General features: G+C 47.1%; 1 protein-coding gene across 2 annotated transcripts; it reads right to left on the bottom strand.

Annotated features, from left to right (window-relative positions):
• Positions 1–506: 506 nt before the first annotated feature.
• Positions 507–16,079, bottom strand: LOC146049791 (potassium channel, subfamily K, member 16-like). Of its 2 annotated transcripts, XR_014466204.1 has the most exons (6): positions 15,738–16,079; positions 7,200–7,320; positions 5,596–5,762; positions 3,555–3,729; positions 2,475–3,394; positions 507–2,333 (listed from the first exon to the last, which is right to left on the bottom strand). XR_014466204.1 is itself a non-coding variant. In XM_083166416.1 (5 exons), exons 1-5 carry the CDS (start codon positions 15,930–15,932, stop codon positions 3,141–3,143), a joined length of 912 nt encoding a protein of 303 aa, XP_083022542.1. In that variant the 5' UTR covers positions 15,933–16,079; the 3' UTR covers positions 507–3,140. The 2 variants fall into 2 exon arrangements, 1 of the variants encoding a protein (XP_083022542.1); XM_083166416.1 differs by having other exon boundaries at positions 507–3,394.
• Positions 16,080–17,298: the final 1,219 nt, after the last annotated feature.

The following is a 17,298-nucleotide window of genomic DNA, read 5'->3' as shown; positions in this document are numbered from 1 at the left end:
GCAGGTACTACTTACCCGGGCCCCGGCCCCTCGCCTTTTTCCCCTCCATCCCTCCCAGGCAGCAGCAGCACATCCCTACAGCATGTGCTGTGCTGACAGTAGGCTCAGCATGAGCGTCTCACTGACAGCGTGAGAGGTCATGCTGTACCTGCTAAAAGCACAGCGCATGCTGTAGGTGTGTGTTGCTGTTGCTGCTGCTGCTGAGGGAGGGGGGGGGGGACACAACACTACCCCTCCCAACCCCCCTCGACTTTAGAGTGTTTTTTTCACACACACCCTAAGCATTTTGGGGGTGTGGCCTAATCCCGGGAGGTGGTCACGCCTCCTGCGATTAGGCCACGCCACCAACATTTTACCAGGGCCCTGCATACTTCTCAGCATCCATGGTGAAATGTTGTAGACGATACATGTAAAACATAACATTACAAATATTTCATGTATGCCAGACATCAGCTAACATTGGAGAATTTATTAAACCAAACACAAAAAAAAAATGAAACTTCTAATGGCAAACAGAACTAAGAAACAACGATAAAAAACAGCTAGAAAATAAACATTGCATTGTCGGCAGATAAAGTATAAAAAGTAAACATTGGTTGAAATATTAACCCTCTGAGTGCCAATGTTGCTGTGATTGATCCTCAAAATACCTGCTAAAAATGCCACCGCCGCTCACAGCGACTGCTCTTTTAGTATAAATAAATACAGATACGGCAGAGACAATTCATTGAGTTTAGTTAAATATTGCACCCAAATAAAGAGCAGTCGCTGTGAGCGGCGCTGGCATTTTTAATGGATATTTTGAGGATCTCACAGCAACGTTGGCACTCAAAGGGTTCCGCTGCCTTATTGGAACAGAGGCAGATTTCAGTTGACTTTGCATTAATGATTAATGAGATTTTTCTGCCCATTTTACTCTACAAATTGGACTTTTTCATCAAATAAATAAAAGTTCACAATACACAATGGGAGTGTGTAGCAGGAACTGAGCCCTAAATCGCTCACCCCCTACTTCGCTGCGCAGATCTCCAAAATTACGCGGCGGCCATTTTTGACGGTGATTTACGCATCACTGCTGCTGCCAGCAGCAGCGCAGAGTTATGGAGTCTGAGCACTAGAGCGACCAGACACCACTACACATTTGCAGATTGCGGGAAAAATGGCCGCCGCTGCATTTTTTTCCATCCATTTCAGCAGCGCTCCGCTAGAGGCCAGAGGGTAAGTTTTAAAAGATAACCCCTGAAACCTACACAGAGAATACAATTCCAGCCCTCAGAGGATGATCCCACATCTGCTTACCCCGTTACCCAGTGCCCTCCGTCCAGCACAGTGTCAAACTCATGGCCCTCCAGCTGTTGTGGAACTACACATCCCAGCATGCCCTGCTACAGACTTTATATAATGGATTGCTAAAACTGTGGCAGGGCATGCTGGGATGCGTAGTTCCACAACAGCTGGAGGGCCATGAGTTTGACACCACTGCAGCATGTGCTGGGAAATGGAGACATACATCTATTGACAACACTTCAGTTTTGAAAAGAAGGGATGACCATTGTTTTCGCCATCAATGGTTACCATCGATGGCAAAATTACAGATGGTCATAGATGGTAGCATAACATGTAACATCGATGCTTCAAACTATCTATTTTCTAGGATTGACTGGCCACTGTGCCAATCAGAGCCTGGGGATGGAGCTTATCGGATGTCCGGGGTGAAGCTATGCCCCATGTCCTGGGCACCATTAGGGGGGGGAACTATTAAGTTATGATGTGACATCGATGGTGGGAAAGAATCTGTTTCTCCCCCATCGATGGCAAAGCTATTTGACATTGGCAATAAGCCGTCAATGGCCATCCCTATTGAACAGAGGACTTGTGAAGCCCCATACACACTAGGTGACCCCTGGCGAGGCTAATATCGGCGGGGTCCCAGCGGGGGGTGATGGCATCAGCAAGTGCATACAAACTTGCCCTTGCACTCTATGGCACTGTAGACATTATGGCAGAGTCTATTGCACATGCACATGACTCCAGAGACATGGCTCCTACCATGTTCCGGGGACTAAACTACTGTGCATGCATGGTGGCCATTTTCCCAGTGATTGTTGCAGCAGATGCAGCAATGACTCAAGACTCCAGATAATATTATAAACAAGGGTGTACTGCGGCCCCCTGGACAGTATGTACACCCAGACAAATCACAAGGACCTGCTATGATGGAGCAGTGGGTCATTGTGACATATGGGATGACTGCCCTGAAGCTCTGACTGCCCTGAAGCTACTATAACAGACAGTTATTTTTCCCTAGGATAGACAAGGGCAGTGGTAGCCAACTCCAGTCCTCAAGAGCTACCAACAGTGCACGTTTTCCAGGTCTCCTGACAGAATCACAAGTGAAATAATTAGCTCCACCTGTGGATCTTTTAAAATGTGTCAGTCAGTAATGAGTGCACCTGCGAGGTGAGCTGGAAAACGTGAACGCTTGGTAGCTCTCGAGGACCAGAGTTGGCTACCACTGGACTAGGGTTGTGAAGCTTGGGGGACCATGATAATGGCTCACGCCATGATTCAGTGGGCCTGGCCTCTTAGCACATCCTGTATTCCGGCTGTGGGTGGGATGGAGGTATGGTGGCAGCACAGCAGAAAGCCAGAGGCTGCATTGAACATTGTGGCAGCATGATGGATCTGGGTGCCGGATGACGGCGCAACAGTCAAGATCCCGAAGGTCAAAATACCGACATCGGAATCCCGACCGTGCAAATGCCCAACAGTCAGGATCCTGACTGACAAGGGCTATTCTCCCTCGTAGGAGTCCACGAGCCCACAGAGTGGTGAGCCCGCAAAGGGCTTCTTTGCACTCGTCCCCCTGTCGGAGTTCCTGGCGGTTGGGATTCGGATGATCCCAACCGCTAGGAACAGAAGGTCATACCGCACACGATGGATCTAGCCTTTTTTACAGTGTCCCTTGTTTTATAGTTGCAATAAACTCATAAAACACTGTAGAATAGGTACATAGGAAGATACAGGCTAAAGCATGGAAAGTCCTTAGAATAAATAAAGTTTTAATTAAAAAATAAAGCACAAAGTCTGGAGCTGCTTTCTGGCCTGACCCCTTTACCACTACGGGAACAGGTCTCCACTCATTCAAGATTATGCAATGGTTCAGCTTCGCCCGTTCCTTGCACTACGGGGGCCAGAACTATTCCAGTCATTTTGTTGCAATTTTCTTTCCGTTTCTCCATTTTCTTGCGCAGATCCTTGGCTATTTTCTTCTCCGTGTCCTCTAAAAACGACGTCAGCAAGTTGATCAGTAACGAAAGCCATGCGAGGCCGAACAAAATCCAGAGGCACACCAAGGCGCGGTAGCCTTCGAATGGATGGCTTCCTTTAGGCCCTAAGAGGAAGAACATCGACTCAATCAATTCCCGGCTGAGACGTTGATACTCTTGGATTACTAGACGAATATAAAATAGCTAAAAATGGCAGAAAAACTTTCATGGGCAAAAACAACTTAAATGCAACAATAAAAAATAAATGTTTAAGACAACACGTACCAGAGCCTACTACATAGTCCCCAAATCCAATAGTGCTCAGGGAAATGAAGGCATAGTATACACCTTCCCTGTACGTCCAATGCTCGGTTTCTCTAAAGATGACGGGTGGTAGTCCCAAAAACACAACAGTGCCGGTCACCAGGAAGAATATTATGGTCATGATTTTTGCTTTTTTCTGGGGGGAAAAAAATTATTTTACAAATTATTGTTAGTCCTTGACTTTAAAGGTCAATCCGTCCTTAGGCCAAATGGCTTATCCAAGGTCTACAAGATCAGATACTACAGCAGTTGCTTCTATCAAGTCTAGAAATGACAAATAATGGCTGCATCCAACACTGATCATCGTTATTGTTGATATACGTCACAGCTAGAGTAATACCATACTTCCCATTCCCAAATTAACTCTCAGGTAAGTGATCAAAATTATAACACTATCATTATCTGTAATCTACTATACAGTATTGTATAGCTTGTGATACTAGCGCTAGTATTTTAGACATGTTTTTGTCACACCTTTTCTCCATCCCCCTTCCCCCATATCCCTTTTTTAAATTTCCAACCCATAATTGGATTCCCCTCCTATGCGCCATCACAGGCCTCACATTTTCTCCAAAATTGATGTTGTTTGCCAAATAAAATAAAACCGTTAATTGAACCTGTCCCCATTTATCCTGTTAATTAGAAGTACAAACCAGCCTTGCAAGCTACATTTATGGTGCGGAGAAAAGGTGGATTGTCAATGCAAACGTGGACACAAACTGTTTACATCACTTTTAATGGAATTATCGTGGTCCCCAATTCTATATCTGGCCATACATCAGAACAACCAGCTGGCGATCCTGATTGTGTCACGATTTCCCTTGACCATTTCTAGGGCAGTATTCAATTAGTTTTATGGCGATGTGCAGCAAAACCTGTTTAGGATTCACTGCACAGTCGCCCGTGTTCTGGAGCCTCGCTGTCCCCCTGCTGTCCCCGTATTCAACATCGCAGGGGCTCGCTGCCCCTGATGGCGATTCTTAACCCCTGCGGCGTCCCGCAGGGAGCTGGGGGACGGCGCCAGGCAGGGAGATGGAATTCTCCCTGCCTGCCCCAGAACGTATGTGGTGGGGAGGAGGGCTCCCTGGGACCCAGGCAGCACAAGCTGCCCCCCAGGAGAGCCAGCAGGGGACTGGGTATTCACTGCTCCTGATCGTGCATATGTAATGATCGGGAGCAGTGAATATATGAATATCTAATGAGCGGCTCGGCTCTTGGCCCCCTGCTGGCTGTTATGTGTAAAAAAAAAAAAAATTTTAAATTAAATATATATTCATGTGCTATAAGCACATGAATAAAAATAACATGCCCCTTCACAGAATAAAATTCCTGATTTTTTTACACCAAATGTAAAAAAACAAAACTTTATTTTAAAAGTTCACATTCCACTTCACCATGAATAGATGGCGATTTGCTACACGGCAACACACGGTGAAAATCACTTAGAAAGACGGCGAAAAGTGCACGTTGAATAGGGTGATTCGCTTTCTGACACAAAAAAACACCTTCCAACGCGAAAATATCACATAAAACATGGCGAATTGGCCTCATTGAATACTGCCCCTAGACTCACAATTTGGCACATTTTTGACACACGATGTGCTAACGATGCATCGTACGATCCATCTCCTGCTTACAACCGATTGTCTCATGATTGATCGTATGCATCAGAGTGTCTGGAAAAATGCCAGTTAAAGGACGCGGGTTGTACCATCCATCAAACCACCAATCGCATATGGAAAACCCTCTCACAATCTGCACCCAATCACAGTGCAGTACATATGACCCGAGGATCGACCCGCAGGCCCCCGCATGGTACCTAAACACCACACGATGTGCACCAAAAAAAACACACAATGCATTGCATGACCCGTCGAAATCATTCTGATGTTTGGCCAGCTTAACTCCAATGAGGAAATGTCCTATATACTGTAACATGGAATTGTTTGACGGGTTTTGCAGAAAATAGAATAGAGGAAAAAACAAGTTAAATATCAGTTACCTTTTCCATTCCTCTTCTAACTAGACACTTTCCGAGTCTTTTACACCAGCGGGAAAGTGTTTTTCCAGCATGGGCAAGGACGATGACATTTAAGGGAATCCCGAATAATGCATAAAACACGCAGAATATTTGCCCGCCTGCTGTTCTGGGTGCGATTGTTCCGTATCCTAAAAAAAAAAAAAACATTTTCTGTTACTGAAGCTGCGCTACATAGAACATGTGGGCCTCATTTTTTGAAGATTATGGTCAGGTGTACATGTACAACACGTTTTGATTTTGGCTATTTCTGTATTCGATTCTGCTTATATCGGCAAAATCAAATTAAAACGGTTTTCAGCCGCGTTCGATGCTGATTGGATCCTGATGCATGCTCCCATTTAGTCTATATAGAATAGCAAAGTAGACTGTGCGGGCACGACTATATAGTATAGGGGGTGATTCTAGTCGACTCGCTCCCCTGCGTGTTCAATTTTTAGAGACTGCGCATGTGCATAAGTATTTATTCACAGTGCAGTCTCTGTGTGCAAGGGGAAACACGAACAGCAGTGCCGGTGGGGGGCTCGGGTGGCGGGCCGTCGTCATGCCCATGGGAATGCCCAGGGCGCTCGCAGATTTAATACACCTGAGACCCTCAAATGATTTTGCCCCTGCGTGCGAGGGGGGGGGGACAGACTTTCGTGCGGGTGCCGGGTGGTGTTTAGAGGACCCAAAAAGCTTGCAGGTCAACCAGAATCACCCCCATAGTACAGCTATGTACTGTATCTGTACCATATAGTTAAATTGATATGAGTGTTACTTGCCATGCGATTGATGAAACCGGGATCTAACCGCAAGGCAATCGCACCCTTTACTCAGGTCTACACTATAGTGAATGGGCAACACTGTAGAGTGTAAGCTCCACTGGCCAGGGACTGATGTGAATGTTCCAATATTCTCTGTACAGCGCTGCGGAATATGTGTGCGCTATATCATACTTGCCGACTTTGGAGCCAGCTCTGTTAGGCAGGGGGGGGGCCATCGCTGGGAGGAAAAAGATCCGGCTTGGGGGCGAAGCTAGAGACGGATTATCCTGTTGGGGGGCATGCCTATGGTAATCGCGTAATTTTAGCCACGCCCCCACCATGCAATGCCGGTATTTCAGGCGTGGCACGGTGGGGGGTGGTGCTAAAATGACGCGATTGCGTCAATTTACCGGTGTACACCCCCGCCGAGGGGCGATTCGTGGGAGATGGGGGAATATGAGGGGGCCTACCCTCCCGGCCATTCCGGGAGGGTAGGCAACCCTGCGCTATATTTTATATATATATATATATATATATATATATATATATATATATATATATATATATATAACTGGTATTAACTGGTAATAAATAAATAAATAAATAAATCAACCAATCAGCAGCTAGCTGTAATTTTTCACAGCCTGTAAAATATCTTTTTTTTTTTTATTATTTGTTTGACTTGATTTGTTTTTTTAACTTGGCCCACCATTTTAAACCACCAAATCCACAAATGTATAGTACGTTATATATAAATTAAGACCAGTCCATATGCTCAGAGGCTAAGCACTAAAATAATAATGAGCAGAGGACAGAACTTACCTATAGTGGTAACAACCGTGCCCGAAAAAAAGAAGGCACTACCGAAATCCCAGTTAGTGTGGTCCTCTGACGTCCCATTCTGTAAAGGGTTTACCCCTTGCTTCACTGCGTCTGTAATAACCTGTTTGTGAGAACAAAGTGCGTTAGTGCGTGTTAGTCATTTTCTGTAACATAGCGATGGAGTGTAAGCTTGCGAGCAGGGCCCTAGACTTCATCATTCAATGCTTTGTGAATTGCGTTTGGATTTGCAGGTGAATCGCGAACAGCAATCCGTTCACAATTCGCCATTGCACAGGGGTTTTTTCTGTCTGGACGGCGGTAGGGTGGCCTATCCCGGGATCGGCGGGATCCCGGGATTTCGCCTCTAAAACGTTGGGATTTCAATTCCGGGATTGGAGTTTCCTATTTCGGGATTAGACTGCACATGCGCAGTCTAAAGCCGGGCAGCGTCTGAGCGAGTGCTCAGACGCTGCCCGGCTACTCCCGTCCCGGCAGTGCGGCTCTGCGCAGCGTGACAAGGTGACAAGTCAGGCTATGCAGGCCACACAGCCCCACAGCGTGCTTCCGGATTCCCAACACCACCCGCACGCCACCCGCTTTCACTGCGCGCCCACCTGCCGGATCCTGGCTTTGCCCGCCCACCGGCTCCTGGCTTCGCCCGCCCGGCTACAATCGCCCGCCAAGCTTCACCGCCCACCCTCCCGGCCGCACCGCACCTCACCGCACATGTAAGTTAATATGTGGGGCGGCCAAGGAGGGTTTCTTATTAGGGAAGCCAAACCCGGGATCCCGGGAATCCCGATTTCCGGGATTGAAAAAATGCAAAATTGCAGATGAGCAATCAGGTCTGAATCAGGCCCTATCTTATAGAACAGTGAACTTTGTGGAATATGTGTGCGTTATATAATATAAACTGTTAATAAATAAATAATAAATCAATATTCCGCCATATGTTTTGCAGAGGATTTGATATTCTGTATATACTATATTTGTTATTGGGGATTCTTATGTTATGGTTTTGTATTGGAAATATTTTATGTCTGTCTACTATTGGATTTGTGGTATCTTTTATCTATTTCCTATATCTTTTCCATACTGTATTCTAGATGTGTTCTGTATTCTTCTCTGGTAACACAGAGCCGGAATCTAGCTGGCATATAATGTTTGGACTGGTTTATATATACGGTGGTTATTATTTTAATAAACCAAAGTACATCTGTGCATCCTTATCAGCAGTCCGTGTGTACACTAGATATATATGGAAAATATCCAGCAGGAAGCAGATAATTAGTAGGAAAGATAAACCTCAATGTCACACACTTGGGACATTTGCATCAAGATAAATTTACTTTCAGTCAAATATCATCAATCTGTAAATGTGCTGCCAAGTATAAGATTTGTTTTTATCCATATACAAATGTATGCATATTATCATCTGCCGGCACCGAGTCCAGCAGTAACTATGTAAAAGACTATCTCCAGCTCACGGATCCGTAGTACCCCGGGGTGGATTGGCCCGGCGGGAAACCGAGTCACTTTCCGGTGGGCCGGCCCATAAGAGTCCAAAACCATCCGTTCTGCCTCCCCTGCTGGGCCACAGACCGCGTGACCGCGATCTCAGCAGTTAGCGTCTGTGTCCACAGTGTTTTGCCCAACACAAACATGGCTGCGGCCGGCCGCGGCTTTGACAGTACTCAAAATGGCCGCGGGAGGGATGGTGCGCATGCGCGGCCGCATACAGCTCCTCCTGTGGTTCTTTGTTGGTGTGTGTGTGTGCTCGCGTGATCCCCAGTGCCGGAGGAGTTTTTCACACGGCTGGGGATCAGATCCAACACAGCTGGTTATCTAACCCAATCCGCCCCTGGTAGTACCACAGGTGAACCGCCACAGTGCTCGATATTGTGGGGGTAATTGATGGCTGTGAATTTGCACGGCCAGTGAATTATAAATTTTGGCATGGACCATTAGCATATGGGAACGCCCAGCGTTTCATGGGCATTCTCATGAGAACACTGGGCGTTCTCATGCTAATGAGCCAACGACACGGGTGCGGGGGGCGGGCAGCTGACATCACCGGATAAGCTGCCCGCCCACTTCCTTCTGAACATGCCCACATATGTAAGGTTGCTCGGAGCAACCTTACATATGTGTGCCCGTTCCACATCATTCGATGGTCAACGATCATTACGGGCAGTAACGAGAAGTGTGGCCCCTCAAATACAGGTGCGTCTTGACCATTTTGGGAGCGTGTCACAACATTCAGCTGCGACACCATACATAACTAAAATTACTGCAGCGCCGTACTTCTGACATTCTACGCCACTATAGGGTAGGTAGTAGATATAGGTAGTAATTAGTAGTACTGGTAGGTAGGTAGTAGTAGATATAGGTAGTAATTAGTAGTACTGGTAGGTAGGTAGTAGTAGATATAGGTAGTAATTAGTAGTAGTGGTAGGTAGGTAGTAGTAGATATAGGTAGTAATTAGTAGTACTGGTAGGTAGGTAGGTAGTAGTAGATATAGGTAGTAATTAGTAGTACTGGTGGGTAGGTAGTAGATATAGGTAGTAATTAGTAGTACTGGTAGGTAGGTAGTAGTAGATATAGGTAGTAATTAGTAGTACTGGTAGGTAGGTAGCAGTAGATATAGGTAGTAATTAATAGTACTGGTAGGTAGGTAGTAGTAGATATAGGTAGTAATTAGTAGTACTGGTAGGTAGGTAGCAGTAGATATAGGTAGTAATTAGTAGTACAGGTAGGTAGGTAGGTAGGTAGTAGTAGATATAGGTAGTAATTAGTAGTACTGGTAGGTAGGTAGTAGTAGATATAGGTAGTAATTAGTAGTACTGGTAGGTAGGTAGTAGTAGATATAGGTAGTAATTAGTAGTACTGGTAGGTAGGTAGTAGTAGATATAGGTAGTAATTAATAGTACTGGTAGGTAGTAGTAGATATAGGTAGTAATTAGTAGTACTGGTAGGTAGGTAGCAATAGATATAGGTAGTAATTAGTAGTACTGGTAGGTAGGTAGGTAGTAGTAGATATAGGTAGTAATTAGTAGTACTGGTAGGTAGGTAGTAGTAGTAGTAGGTAGTAATTAGTAGTAGTTAGTTGTTGCACATAGTAGTTATTAATAGTAGTAGGTAATAGTAGCTTGCAGTATTTGTAAGCAGTACGAAGCAGTTGTACAGAACTGTAGTAGTTGTAGGCAGAGCCGGTGCTAGGCACCGGAGCGCCCCAGACGGGGAGGGGGTGGGCGCACCGGTGCTCAAACACTTACCCGCTCCAGGGGGGCCAGGCTGCCGGGTCCAGTGATGCATGGCGCCGTGACCTTCGCGGGGGGGATTGCTGTGCGCCGCCGCGACTCTCCCCAGGGAGGGGAGAGGAGGGGTCCAGCGCTGTGACGTGCCGGGGGGGGGGGGGAGCTTGCCGTGTGATGCGGCGCTGCCTGCCACAATTCTGCCCAGGGACGGGAGGAGAGGGGGGTGTCCGGCGGCGCCGTGACTTTCCAGGGGGGGGGGGCTTGGCGGGTGATGCGGCGCGGACAAGCTCCAAACTGCCACCCTCCAGCGGACGGCACCCTAGGCAAATGCGCCGCCGTGACTTTCCATGGGGGGGGGGGGGCTTCGCGGGTGATGCGGCGCGGACAAGCTCCAAACTGCCGCCCTCCAGCGGACGGCACCCTAGGCAAATGCGGCGCCGTGACTTTCCATGGGGGGGGGGGGCTTCGCGGGTGATGCGGCGCGGACAAGCTCCAAACTGCCGCCCTCCAGCGGACGGCACCCTAGGCAAATGCCTAGTGGTGGCGCCGGCCCTGGTTGTAGGTATTAGTAGCAGTATAAGAAACTAAGGGGTTATTCTGGTTGATTCGCAAGGAAGTGATAATGCAAATAAGGCACGAGGAAGGTCTCCGAAATTTACATGTTGCAAGTTCAAACCCTAATTATCCCCAAAACAACAATTCTTCATCATGAATAAGCCCCAGTACAGTACATACAGGTTATATCACAAATCTTCATGCTTAATGTGGATGCGATATATTTCATATATATTTGTATGTGACAATTTATATTTTCATGTGAATATACTAAAATCCTCTGCCAGGCTATATAAAAGGACCGTCCTGCTGAAGAGCTGTCATACCCCGTTCTTCCCAACTGTTCTCATATTTTGCAGAACAGTCCCATTTTTTATGTCATCTCCTGGAAGAGTGACACGTGGGTGCGATGCCGGACAGCCGTGGAGGCCATTTTCCAAGTGATTTTTTGCAGGTGCGCTGATGGCGCCGGACTGACTGAGAGGTGAGTATGATTAAAGTGCGGGGTGTACCTCGCACCCATTAAATTCGCCAGTCCGTTGAGATATCGAATGTCAACTTTATAATTATGGACTCTATTGTGAGCTATTAAACACTCCAGTAAGATCTTAATATGTATGAACTAGCTGGAGTACCCGGCAATGCCCGAATGCAAGTCCGTTTACTCGGATCCCTTCATTTGGAAGGGGTCCGATGGTGGGCGTATGCGCAGGGTGATTTCTGCGCATGCGCCTACGCCAGGTGCGTGTGCAGCCACGGCGAAAAAGGTGTTCGCTGGGCGCACACACACAAGTGTGCAGGTGGGGGGCATGGAGGGGCGGCGGTCCGGGACATTTGCATATGGGAATGCCCAGTGTTTCATGGGCGTTCCCATGAGAATGCTGGGCGTTCTTACGCAAATACCCCGATGACGCGCAATTCACAGCCTTGCAAATCAACCAGAATAACCCCCAAAGTTTGTTTACAGACAATCTCCGATCGCGAGGCGTAATTTGGTATAGTCAGAGTATGCTGGCACAGCGCCTGCTAAAGCTCTCTGCGATAATAAACATTAACATTATGAAACGACGCACACAACACAAAACGCTCGCTCTTAATTTCAATTTGGAAATTTTTTTTGTTGCGTCGGCCGTGTTTTAATATGCTTGTATGTAAAATTTCACGATCTTCGCTTGTAAACTGTGGATTTGTATATATAGTCAGAAGGACAAATTTTCGCTTTTATATATATTAGATAGAAACCTCAATCTCAACTGCGCTTCTGAACGAGCACCCCCAGAAACAAATACATTGATATAGGTGGTTATTCTGGTTCTGTCAAATTCCTTCTTAGATGGACAAAACCATGTGCACTGCAGGTGGGGCAGATGTTACTTGTGCAGAGATAATTAGATTTGGGTGGGGTTTACTTCAAAGTGAGATCTATATTGCAGTGTAAAAATAAAGCAGTCAGTATTTACCCTGCACAGAAACAAAATAACTCACCCAAATCTAATTCTCTCTGCACATGTTACATCTGCCCCACCTGCAGTGCACATGGTTTTGTCCATCTAAGAAGGAATTTGACAGGAGTGAACCAGAATAACCCCCATAGTGTGCAAATATACAGATATCATTATCTACACACACACACATACATTTTATATATAACTGCGCAGCTCAGTTAGAGATAAAAGGGTGGAGTACAGCTTTACAGCTAAGACATTTTACATTTTTACATATTTATAATTTTGCTGTCTGACTTGCTATCAGCATAAAACTATGTGTCCCCGTCTCATAGCTAGGCGCAGTGTCAGACGCGGAATGGTGAAACTTTGCCACTGCACATGCATGTAAGACACAGCGCATGCAGGGCCGGCGCCACCGCTAGGCAAATCTAGGCATTTGCCTAGGGCACCGGCCACTGGAGGGCGGCATTTTGCCCACCCCCCGTGCTGCCCGGGTACCTGTCCTGCGGCGCTGTGTATTTAAAGCTGGCGGCGGAGGCAGCGGGGGTCCCTGCAGTCCATTAGAAATAACAAGCGCTATCCGCCGGGCTATGCGGAAGCGCTTCTGTTGTGAAAACACTGGCAGCACGGCGCACGCTGATCTCAGCCAATCAGCGTGCTGCCAGTGTTTTCACAACAGAAGCGCTTCCGCATAGCCCGGCGGATAGCGCTTGTTATTTCTAATGGACTGCAGGGACCCCCGCTGCCTCCGCCGCCAGCTTTAAATACACAGCGCCGCAGGACAGGTACCCCCCTCCCCCGGCACCGGACAGCGCCGCAGGACAGGTACCCCCCTCCCCCGGCACCGGACAGCGCCGCAGGACAGGTACCCCAACCCCCCCGGCACCGGGGCACCCCCACCCCGACTCGCCTGGGGCACTCCGGTGCCTTGCACCGGCCCTGAGCGCATGGGTCACAGTGGTCTGGCAGGAGTCAGGGAGGGTTTACGGGCAGTAACGAGGAGCGTGGCCCCTCAAATACAGCTGTGTCTTGACCATTTCGGGAGCGTGTCACAACATTCAGCTGCGACACCAACTAAAATGACTGCAGCGTCTTACGTCTGACATTTTGCGCCACTGTAGGGTGACTGAGATCACCAATAACCAACCTGTGTGTGTCCGCTCGCGAGCGCAGCTAGCCCGACACAGGCTTTTTTTTCACCCCACCCCCTGTTGCAATATTGGCGGAGATTCCGATTTCGGTATACTGACCGCTTAGTCCTTCCACACCCAATATAACTCTCTGCACATGTTACATCTGCCCCACCTGCAGTGCAGCATGGTTTGGCCCATTTTGGGAACAAATCTGTCCTGTGATCAGATCTGAATTAGTCCCATATCAAGCTGCTACAGCATTTGCATACTTCTCTGAATGAGGCTCTAGGGGGGGGAGTGGGGGGGGTGCACAATGACACTCAGATGTCCCACTTTCAGGAGACACCAAAATGCAGGTTCCTACGCAATGACAGCAGACGGGTGCAGACATTGTGACGTTATCATGCAGCAACTGGCTGCTGTCACTGAGAAGGAGCCAGCAGTGTAAGCACCAACCTTCAGGGACAGACCGGCATCTTCAACGATGCTTGGCACCCCCTCAAAGTGATGTAATAATTTCCTTGAGGCCACGCTCCATAGTGACATCAGCAGAGGCTTCCATGACATCGTGTCCCTTTATGCACAGCCACGCACCTTTTCAGACATGTGCGATTTTGGCGCACAAGGGGGTTACGATTGGCCCCACAAGATATTACTCAACCCAATGGAAGATGTATTACGGTGGGTGGCGTATAGTTTAAGATGCAATATGGCATGTGGCGTATAGTGTAAGATGCATTATGGCATGTGGCGTATAGTGTAAGATGCAATATGGCATGTGGCGTATAGTGTAAGATGCAATATGGCATGTGGCGTATAGTGTGAGGTGCAATATGATGTGTGGCGTATAGTGTAAGATGCAATATGGTGTGTGGCGTATAATGTAAGGTGCATTATGGTGTGCAGCGTATAGTGTAAGGTGTATTATGGTGTGTGGCGTATAGTGTAAGGGGCAATATGGTGTGTGGCGTATAGTGTAAGGTGCATTATGGTGTGTGGCGTATAGTGTAAGGGGCAATATGGTGTGTGGTGTATAGTGTAAGGGGCAATATGGTGTGTGGCGTATAGTGTAAGGGGCATTACGGTGTGTGGCGTGTAGTGTAAGGTGCATTATGGTGTGTGGCGTATGGTGTAAGGTGCATTATGGTGTGTGGCATATAGTGTGAGGTGCATTATGGTGTGTGGCGTGTAGTGTAAGGTGCATTATGGTGTGTGGTGTATAGTGTAAGGGGCAATATGGTGTGTGGCATATAGTGTAAGGGGCATTACGGTGTGTGGTGTATAGTGTTAGGTGCATTACGTGTGTCGCATATAGTGTAAGGTGTATTATGCTGTGTGGTGTATAGTGTAAGGGGCATTATGGTGTGTGGCGTATAGTGTGAGGGGCATTATGGTGTGTGGCGTGTAGTGTAAGGTGCATTATGGTGTGTGGCGTATGGTGTAAGGTGCATTATGGTGTGTGGCATATAGTGTGAGGTGCATTATGGTGTGTGGCGTATGGTGTAAGGTGCATTATGGTGTGTGGCTATAGTGTAAGGTGCATTATGGTGTGTGGCGTGTAGTGTAAGGTGCATTACAGAATCTGGCGTATAATGTAAGGTGCATTACGGTGTGTGGTGTGTATAGTGTAAGGTGCATTACGCTGTGTGGCGTATAGTGTAAGGGGCATTATGGTGTGTGACATATAGTGTAAGGGGCATTACGATGTGTGGTGTATAGTGTAAGGTGCATTATGGTGTGTGGCTATAGTGTAAGGTGCATTATGGTGTGTGGCGTGTAGTGTAAGGGGCATTATGGTGTGTGACATATAGTGTAAGGGGCATTACGATGTGTGCCATATGGTGTAAGTGGCATTAAGGTGTGGGACGTAATGTGTAAGGGATACTATGGGAGGGGGGGGCAGGGACTTTTTGTCAAGGGGGAGCAAAATGTATAGTTACGCCACTGTTTTAATAATATAGAAGTATGACTTGAACTAATTAGTAGATTGATTAAAGTCACTTGCTAATTGGCTGCTGGTGACAGTAGCACTTTGTAAGTTAATAATTACTTATGATTAACAAACTTATCATCGCTACACAATCACATACAGTATATTGTTTCTGCTAAAGTCATACGTTTACTTATCCATAACATATGCTTACATTTATGAGACGCTCCAGGGCATCTGGTGTCAGACAGGTGTAGTTCTTCAGGAAGACCAGCTTGTGCTGCACCGTGTCCATCTTCACATTTTCCTCCGCACCTTGCTCCATCATCTGAAATACCATTGCACCTGCCAGGAGGTAGATAAAGAACCCACCAGATAACAGGACGTCTTTAACTACCCGGGAAAGCATTTTTGCAGTTCTCACCAACTACTGTATGTTTACTACATCCGGTCTCCCATTGTGAACAGCGCTCAATCCCAAGGGAAGAAGCTGTGCTCTTTCCCAGGCTGAGGAAGGAAGGGTAAGGTTGAAGGAGCTGCCCTTTCCATGGGGTATTCGGATTATGAGAGTCTGGGAGGAGCCTCCAGCGTTTCACTCTCACACTTTGTACTTTGAATTCTAGCACAGTTTGCATTTCCTGCTTGCAAATATCAACAGGACAGCTGACTTACTACACATGTGTAACCAGCCAGTGCCAAATACAATAGTGGTTTTATTATAGTTATACACTGTAGGGCGTATCTGCTTTTATTGTACCCTAGCAATATTCATCTCATTGAGCCGTTTTATTATGTCTCTATTTACAAATGAAAATTACTTTCATTAAAAAGGTCTTTTATGTTGGTGCTTCAGATTTACTATTAATTAAGACCTGCCAATGTAATCCGCTTACCAGCTGTGTACATTCGCACCAGGTTCAGTAAAGCAAAAAAGCTGGTCATTTCATGACTGCACCAAACCAAGGGTTGTGGACGGATAGATCTACATTGTCTAGATCTGAGGTAGCCAACTTTAGTCCTCGAGAGCTACCAACAGTGCATGTTTTCCAGATCTCCTCACAGAATCACAAGTGATGTAATTGGCTCCTCCTGTGGATCTTTTGAAATGTGTCTGTGAGTAATGAGTGCACCTGTGCAGCAGCTAGGTTGTCTGTAAAATGTGAACTGTTTGTAGCTCTCGAGGACTGGAGTTGGCTACCCCTGGTCTAGATAGACAGTTAGTAGGTCCAGGGTGCTGACATGGAGGGGGTGTGGCCTCTGGAAGGGGGCGTGACCAGGCCCGGTGAAAAACCCAAAATGAGAAGTAGGGATGGCCATCGGTGCAGTCGCCATTGATGGTTGCCATCGATGGCAACTCTGTGCCAAGCCATCAATAGTCATAAACTATGTGATGGATAACCATCAATAGTTTTAGCTTTTGATGGTGATCTATTATCTTTGACTGAATGTCCTGAAGGCCAATCAAAATGTGGGGGTGGGGCTTCCAGGTGTCGGGGGCGGAGCTATGCTCTGTGTCCTGACAAATTGAATAAAAAAAACATTGGTTCTCCTTTGCCATTGAATTAGCGAAACCATCTGGTTCTCCCACATCGTATTTAACATCGGCCATAAACTATCAATGATTTCAATGATTTCAATGATGGTCAATTGCCACCCCTAATGAGAAGGTCAGAGAGGACAGGCTACTGCTACCTCCCTCCCCGCCCAGCTCAGTACATGGCACTGAGCAGTGTGTGCTGAGCTGGGGAGAGAGGCTGTGCTGCGGCGGCAGCCTG

This window comes from Crinia signifera, chromosome 12 (genome assembly GCF_055691185.1).
Source record: "Crinia signifera chromosome 12, ASM5569118v1, whole genome shotgun sequence".
NCBI classification, from domain to species: Eukaryota; Metazoa; Chordata; class Amphibia; order Anura; family Myobatrachidae; genus Crinia; species Crinia signifera.
This window is presented reverse-complemented; position numbering and strand designations above follow the sequence as displayed.

Coding starts and splice junctions, on each gene's coding strand:
- LOC146049791 (XM_083166416.1), bottom strand. CDS start 15,932: ATGCTTTCCCGGGTAGTTAAAGACGTCCTGTTATCTGGTGGGTTCTTT. Junction 5,763..7,199: donor CACGGTTGTTACCACTATAG/GTAAGTTCTGTC, acceptor TTTTTTTTTTAG/GATACGGAACAATCGCACCC. Junction 3,730..5,595: donor TTAGAAGAGGAATGGAAAAG/GTAACTGATATT, acceptor TTTTCCCCCCAG/AAAAAAGCAAAAATCATGAC.